Source organism: Spea bombifrons, chromosome 1, assembly GCF_027358695.1.
Source record: "Spea bombifrons isolate aSpeBom1 chromosome 1, aSpeBom1.2.pri, whole genome shotgun sequence".
Classification (NCBI taxonomy): domain Eukaryota; kingdom Metazoa; phylum Chordata; class Amphibia; order Anura; family Pelobatidae; genus Spea; species Spea bombifrons.
This window is the reverse complement of record NC_071087.1, coordinates 100,143,175-100,151,451: the sequence shown is the minus strand read 5'-3', so window position 1 is coordinate 100,151,451 and position 8,277 is coordinate 100,143,175. Positions and strand designations below refer to the sequence as shown.

At 35.0% G+C, this 8,277-nt stretch overlaps 1 protein-coding gene across 1 annotated transcript; it reads right to left on the bottom strand.

Moving 5' to 3' along the window:
• Nucleotides 1–3,164: 3,164 nt before the first annotated feature.
• Nucleotides 3,165–4,241, bottom strand: LOC128502206 (forkhead box protein D5-A-like). The gene has a single exon (XM_053471998.1). It carries the CDS (start codon nucleotides 4,239–4,241, stop codon nucleotides 3,165–3,167), a length of 1,077 nt encoding a protein of 358 aa, XP_053327973.1.
• Between the last annotated feature and the right edge of the window lie 4,036 nt (nucleotides 4,242–8,277).

The following is an 8,277-nucleotide window of genomic DNA, read 5'->3' as shown; positions in this document are numbered from 1 at the left end:
AGAGTTTCCAGATATTAACAGTAATGATCGGACCTTATGGGTTAACATACTTTTGGCGTTTAAAATCTGCCTTGCTAGGTATTGGAGAAATCAGGATATACCAAGTTGGCAAGAGATTAAAATGCAAATAAATTTACAAAGTAATGTAGAAAAATATTTTTTTCTCAAAGAAGCTAACTTAAGAGAGAGAGGTACAACTGCATCTGGCAGAAATGGCTTAAAATAACCGATTAAAAATTCCCTGTGCATTTATATAACCACAGCACTGCTCCAATGGCTTTTTTATTAGATCTACTTTGGCCCCGATAATTTATGATCTCCCCCTCTCCCCAAGGAAACACTGAGTGTTTGAATATTTAAAATTATTACTCTTCAATGCTATGAGTCTTAAATGGAATATAACAAATGTTCATGTTTGAATGTGTATGTATATTTTTCTATGTTGTTACTCTGATGTATCATATGTATTTCAATGTTTTTGTCCTTTTTTATACCTTTGTAAAAATTCAATAAAGAATGATAATTAAAAAAAAACAAAACAAATCTTATGAGGTCCCAACGCTGACAGTATCTATTTCTACCACTAGGGGTCAGTAGTGACTTATTAACCCTATTGTCACTACAAAAGGCATACAGTACAGAGTAATCCGATCTCACGGAGAAGCATTTTATACAAGGGGAAACCCAATGCTTTGATGTTGCCACCGAAAATATATGATCCTGCCCAAGTGTACCCTTTTTTCTCCCTTTTGATGTCCATTTTTCCTAAGAGCTCAGAACATTGCATAAGAGTGTATCACGGTGTTTTACAGACCTAAAAGTCACAATAATTTCTTAATACCTAGCAGAAATGTGTTTAGAAATTCTAAAGTCTAAATGAAATACACTCTTCTTCTAAATGCCTTACCCTGTAAATGGAGGATTATACTTTGCATTTGTTTTCACATTCTGCATCACAAAGTAAATAATTTTAGCCTGATATTGCTTAAATCTTGCTACAATATTTGTAAGTATCTCGAGCATGGAAGTAGATGTTTCAAAGAAAAAGAACAGAGATATGTATACTTTATAAAATGCATCTTTTGGAACACAAGGTGCACAGTATATGTGCCTCCTTACAACTATTGCTGTAACATAGATCTAAACGCGAACTAATCTAAATAGGAACCGAAAAACCTACTATTTGCCAGCAACTGTTTTATTTATACCAGTGTTGATATGTATGCAAGATGCCCAGGTTAACATACATATTTAAACTAGATATAGCACCTTTTGGGTACCTTCACAATGCATTCTCATCGTGTTGTAAATGTATGTAGATGACATATTTTTTTAAAATAATTATCTCCTTAAGTAAATTGGAGATTTATATGAGATGGTAAATTCAGACATTTTGCTTCATTTAACCTTTCCCTTTTCCCAGCGCTTTAGAATGTGTATGCGTTTTAAGAAATTAAAATATTACATTAACTATAAGAATATACCTTTATTCTATTTATTATTTTTTTTACGGGAAAAACATTATTTTTCAAAGGCGCAAAGTTGCCTGATTCATTTCAAGAAAATATATGATTTTCAAATTAAATGTCTTAATTTAGGGGGGTTTAAAAAAGGAGTAAATTGTAAAAACATTTGCAATGTATAATATAAAATAATAATAAATAATAATAATAATTATATATACATACATCATTAATCGAAAGAATGGAACACGGTAAATGTCGTTAAAATTAATATAAAGGATAAAAAACATTTTCAAAAATACACTATTTTATTTGTCCTTTATCTTTCCATAAATCAGGTAAAAGCATGAGATAATTATTAGTTTGCTTATATTACTAGGACAGAGTTAATTACATGATTTTTACAGAAGATAGATACTTTAGGTTGATCTGCGAATACTCTGGAGGATAAATTAGATATCACTTATAACCCAGTGTCAGTGATTATACAGATCTGTGTAAAACACCCTTTAACACTAGCGAAGACAAAGCCTTCAGTAATGCAAATATGTGAAAACATGTTTGATTTCAGATAAACACTTTCTTGTGCACTTGAGCTGTTTGTACCACAACACAATTGCATAGAATATGAAGAAGGTCAATCCAGCAGTAAAGAGACTTCATGGACCTCACCCCTTCATGAGTGGACATCTAGTATACTGCCCAGCAGGACACCCCAAACATACATGGGCAGGGTCACAGAGTCTTCAATCCCCAAACAGAACAGCATCCCATATTTGTTACCCCTGTTTTTTTTTCTACAGCTACACTATTTATGGATGGTATTATTGTTATTATCTTCAATTCAATTCAGATATAGGATACCTTTTTATTTAGATACTATTGTCCTATTACAAGTTTCCAATACCGTACTCTATTCAATTTCTCCCCAATAATAAATAAGAGGTATTAATTGGTACATTTATTTCTAAATACACATTTGTATCTGAATGTTCTATACCTAGGACCCAGATTTAAACTATATTTAAACGAAATATAAGAATGTTTCCACCTTTTAAAAGCCAGAGCCTAGAATTAGCTAGCCACATCAACATTTAAGTCTTCAAATATTTGGTTTACCAACTTGTTAATGTTTTTGTGCTTCCTCGCTTTCCAGTCTAATCTATGCTGCATTTTAAGGGAAAAAACTAATAAATGGAATATATCTAATTGTAAGACATTGTTAAATGCAGAACGTACAATTATAATTAAATGACACAGTGATGCATGTTGAATAAATACAAACGAGATAGTTTTTTTTTTCTCAACATAATATATTTAAACACTTTCATACACATAATAATTAATACTCCATGAGGTTTTTATGACTCACAGCATAAATTGCAACTCAAGTCGGCAATAATAAATATATCAGCATCTTCTATTTACAGAATATATATATACTTTTGACGTAATAAGATTACAGCAATGCAGCTAATCTACGTCTTGCACCAAATAAAAGTCCATGTTTACGATCATTCTTGGAATAAAACACTGGGAGGACAGTGTGTCCTTTATGCACAGACAATACAATGCAAAAGCTGAAGGAAGAAAAAGTCCTTTGGTCTGAAAAAAATATGAACTAATAAACTGGCCATACTGTTAGTACTGAGACAAATAGAGGTTAAAAGTCTTAATTTTAGGTGTGATCAGAGTTGTTCCTCAGTAAAAGCCACTTGGAAACACCATCTGGCAGTATTGTCTGGCACTATGAGAATTTACCAGAGATCCAGAAGACAAAGTATTTAGTACAGTAGGGAGAATGTTTGAAGCTGATCTCTGAAATAAATTACCGCAATTCCAGGGCTGGAGGACACTTGGGATATTTGGTAAAGTCACTTCTGTCTCTTTTGGCTTTTGCATAATGCTGTCGATGCTAAATGAGCATTTCTTCTGGGCTGTGTCCTTTGGTGTGGCCAAGACCCGGCTTTTGATGGTTCTCTGCACTTCCCCTGGAGAAATTGGCAACTTTCTCTTGAGAATCTCCTGATATGTGGATGCATGATGGTGGGTAGGAATCCCCACACTGTCAGGTACTGCCATGCAAGTTAAGGGACTTTGCTGAACCATGGTGGGTGGTTGTACTGGTCTGTAAGGCTGGTAGTACTGGAAGGGGGGGTAAACAATCACACCGTCCTTGAAAAACTCGGGGTGATGCCTTTTAAACCTTTTCCTCCTTCTTAGGAAGCTCCCGTTGTCAAACATGTCTTCTGAAGCGGGGTCCAGAGTCCAATAGTTACCCTTGCCAGGGTTACCTGGTTCCCGAGGAATTTTGACGAAGCAGTCATTAAGAGACAAATTGTGTCTGATGGAGTTTTGCCAGGCTGGAAACTTGTCCTTGTAGTATGGGAACTTGTTGCTTATAAAATCACAGATTCCACTGAGAGTCAACTTCTTGCCTGGACTCTGCAGGATAGCCATAGTGATCAGGGCGATGTAGGAGTATGGTGGCTTCACCAAAGTCTTTTTGGCTTTATCTCCTGCGGGAGTATCCATGATCTCCTTAGAAGAACCGTTTTCACTCTCACCAGAATCGCTTTCTGTCTCCATGCAAAAACCTTTGGTGGGTGTCATTCCCCTGGTTTCTGTATCAGGGGTATCCGGATGGAGATAGAAATGTTGCTGAAGGTCACAGCTTTCACCATCTCCTAAAATGTCAATCTCATCATCGTCCTCTTCACTGGAGACCCTTGCCAAGAGCTTTTCTTCTGTATCACCGGTCTTGATTAGGTAGCTCATGGTGGCTGGTGGTCTAGAGGTGGCTGTGTGCAGTCTGCTGACCCCTCTTCTGCAGGAGAAACTCTCTCCTCTGTTTGCTGAGGGGCTTAATAGCAAGTGCCTGCTATCCTGTCCCTTTTATAACTGCTGCCCTCTGTGGCTCAGAGATTTGATTGCAGCCCCCTGAAGACCCTGTGAGTTACCAATCAAGTCATCTGCACTTGAATTGGAGATAATCTTCGTATGCTTTTGTGATAGGGTCCTGCACCTGGATGGGTGGTCATGTGCGCAATTCACAGCAAGAGGTGTGTTGATGCTAAAGGTGCAATGTGATTTTGACAACTATAAATATTTATTGTCTGTTCTGCAGTTTGTAAATTCAGAGACTGACATTTTCATATATTTATATATATATATATATATATAAATATATATATAAAAAAAAAATATATATATATATATATATATAATAAAAACTATTAAGACCATTCTGCTTGCTTTTATGGAAAAAAAACACAACTCCAGCAGTATCAAATGGCTTATAAGTGGTTTCGGCAGTGAATATGTTAAATGGCTTGTGGCACATTGTAACTCTGGTTTACAATTATGTCTGTAAGGACTTGGTGAGGGTAATCTGGTAGTTCAAGGATAATATTGTAATAAGCACTAGATTTTAGCCAATTGATGGTACACATTAAAGCTGTAATACAATTACTCAAACTGTCATCTTCTTATTGTGTCCAACAGCGCTATAATTTAGGGTGAAGAAAGACATCTAAAAAATCCAGGCTTTTGGTCAGGGATATGCAGTTATGGCAGTTCACTGGATTTTATACATTTGGCTAAGGTATGATTTTATAGATTTTAATAATAACTTTAATCCAAATAAAACTATCAAGGGAAACAATCTGAGAACATCCAGCAATCAAAAGGTTACATTATTGAAAATCAAATAAAATACATTGTTCTTTACTTGAGAACTCATCTTCTTGATACAATTATATCCAAATAACTAGGTTTTGCAGATGTAATACTACAGATACCCAGTATTTACATTATTAAAATTACAGCACTCTTTCTTATACCATTCACATAGTTGTATGTGTTAAATTGAACAGGATTTTTAGAGAGAGCATTTTGAAAAATGGGCAACAGTTTAAGAGATATCCCTGGATAAAGCTGACTTTCATGTTTCCATGATTGTTTTTACAATCTTGGGAATGTAAGAGGAAATCATCTCTTCTACCAATCATAAGTGGTGGGAAAAGTTGCTTGACACTTTGAAAAGTTTGTATGGGTGGGAATAAGGCAGCTGCTTTACATGTGAACACAGGACCAAAATCAGGCCTTGACATTACAATAGGGGACTGGGACCACCATCCCCCCAACTGCTGCTCAGGGTGTTGGTAAACTTGTGATGATGTGCAGGTGGTTTTGGCAATGGAAATGGTCAATAGAGAGGACACCCACCTGCAAGCTGCAAATAAAAGGTTGTTATAAGAGACCATTAGCTGCTCAGCTCTGCATATGAAGGAAGCATAGGAAATGGCTCAGCAGGTCAGGTTTACAGAACACCACAGGGGGGATTTCAGACCAAGATAGCAATGACAACTCCAAAACTCTCTATGCCTGAACCCTGAGAGCTGCATGGGATTCCTGCTGATCTCAATTAGAAGTGATCCCTATGCAATTCAGTAGAAAGGAGAGAGTATAGAAAGAATAGTTAATGGACTATGTGTGAACCATAGGCAGTGCCATAAGGGGCCAGCAGATTAGACCATGACCCCAACAATGATTTTAGTTACACATTCTGTATTGTACTGTGCACAGTCATGTTTTATTTGCAAATCAGTGGATGGATGAGTATTACTATTATTTACTTCTTAATAGGGAAAAATTGAGCCTGACAGTTCTGCATTTTATTAATGTAACAAGACATGTTTTTTTGTGAAAATAGTTAATAATAGTGGAAGATATGAAACATTTAATATGAAACATGAAATCTCTTCAAATTCTTGCACAGAAATATATATAATTTATTTTGAAGGTGAGCTTTCTTTAATATATGAGTAAATTAATAATCCTTATCTTCACTATATTTTTATTCTGTGCTCCAGCTCTGTGAGCTCATAGTGTATCATTCAGATTTTAATATAATATATAGTTTTCCAGATGTACTATCAATTTATTCATATATCATATGGCATGTCAAATCTCATGCTATTTTATTAGGATACAATTAGACACCTTATGGTACCAGCATGCAAGTATTATATCTCAGACCTTGTCTTGCAATGTGTGGCTACAGAAGTCTAATTGTATCCTAATAAAATAGCATGAGATTTGACATGCCATATGATATATGAATAAATTGATAGTTTATGTATACATTATGGGGCATTTGTTTTAATTAGAGCATAGTCAATTTTAAGGGTCAGAAGTAACACCAGCAGCAGTGGTGACAAATCAGTGTTAAACTGTATTTTTCATAGCAAAAAGGATGCATGCATGCATTGTGTGGGCTTTCAAGGTGGTGACAAGTCTAGCACTTGGTTCTTCTATGTGCAAAGTAGCACAGCTGTTTCTATGTATAACTCAGGAGATCAAGTGCTGTTTAAAAGGAGCTGTGTATTAACCCTGTGTATGCCAAACAGAATAATGCCTATAAGGCCTATTATCATATATGTAAGACACATTTGGACTCTAAAATCACGCAGTTTGTTTCTCCTTAAAATGTATAGGTATTTAGAGTTTATGATGTGATCGCTGTTATTACTTCAATAAATTCTAGAAAGTAAATATAATGTAGTGCATGCACAGATGAACCTTTGCAGTGGTTCTCTAGTTACATCTACAGTATATAAAATAATTAAATATAATAATATTTAGGGGAAAAAAAGTTTGTAGCATTCATTTAGGCAATAGAAAGATGACACAGGCCACTCTGTTCGCTACTATCAAATTTTATAGGTCTACCATACTTTATGGTAAAACACTTACAATGCAAGCTGTTTTACACAACCATTGTGTAACCATGAACTTCCGACCAAATTGGCCTAATAAATGAAATTCTTACGAGCAATAGAACAAACGTGTTGCTCATTGATAAAGCTCAACATTCAATGTTTTGCATTTAAGTGCGTGTAAAAAGAGGGAAAAATCATTACACGCTATTATTTTATACATATTTTTTATTTGTATTAAAGACTTGCAAGTTAACATGCACATAAGCATGTTAAGGTTATGAAATACAATATCAAATATCATGACAATGTATATATGTTCCAACAAACTAGATAAAGTTTTAAAAGAAAACCCCTAATGGACAAAAAGTGTATATATTAGTAATATCCCATTGTACAGAGCTGTAACATATGATGTCACTATATAAATCATTAAAAAATGTATACTACAAGAAACTCAAAGTGCCAGATGCTCCTTGTAATTGTGTGGTTTGTTTGCTGAGATTATGAAAAGCTCACTGTAGAAAGTTAACACAAGCACTGCATTAGGACACTGTACACAAACAGGAATCAAGCACTGTTTGTTTGGTTTGGATAGACCATTGTTATCTTTTTAAACGATAATGTAGCTGACAAAGAGGTAAGAAACAAAGTACACAGTGCTTTCTTATTCAAAAGAAAGTTACATTCCCAATGGTCCCCACCAAAACAACCCCCTATGACTACCACAATCCTTCAATGCTGGATATCCTTATGGGGCCTTCCTGTGAATTTCCCATAAGAAAGCCCTGTGTGACACAGGTTTCAGGATTCACAAAATGCAGGTGTTAATCTGTGAAAAGACATTCTCATCTTGAGAAAATTAACTACAGCTTGCAAATTGTGGCATTGCCTGGTCAAAAAAAAAAAACAAAAAAACTTTTTAAAGACTTGACTTATGCTGTAGATCTTATTTGTGAAGGTAGGTTTTTAGATCAGCAATTACAATGTCATCAAGAGAACAAGGCGACATTTTTACACTACTTATGATTATTTTTGTATTTATATAATTACTTGTATATCTTACACCAGGTTGTAGTTTATGATCTGTACAT

What these genes read in the sequence shown, in the direction of transcription:
- LOC128502206 (XM_053471998.1), bottom strand. Translation starts at nt 4,241, where the DNA reads ATGAGCTACCTAATCAAGACCGGTGATACAGAAGAAAAGCTCTTGGCA.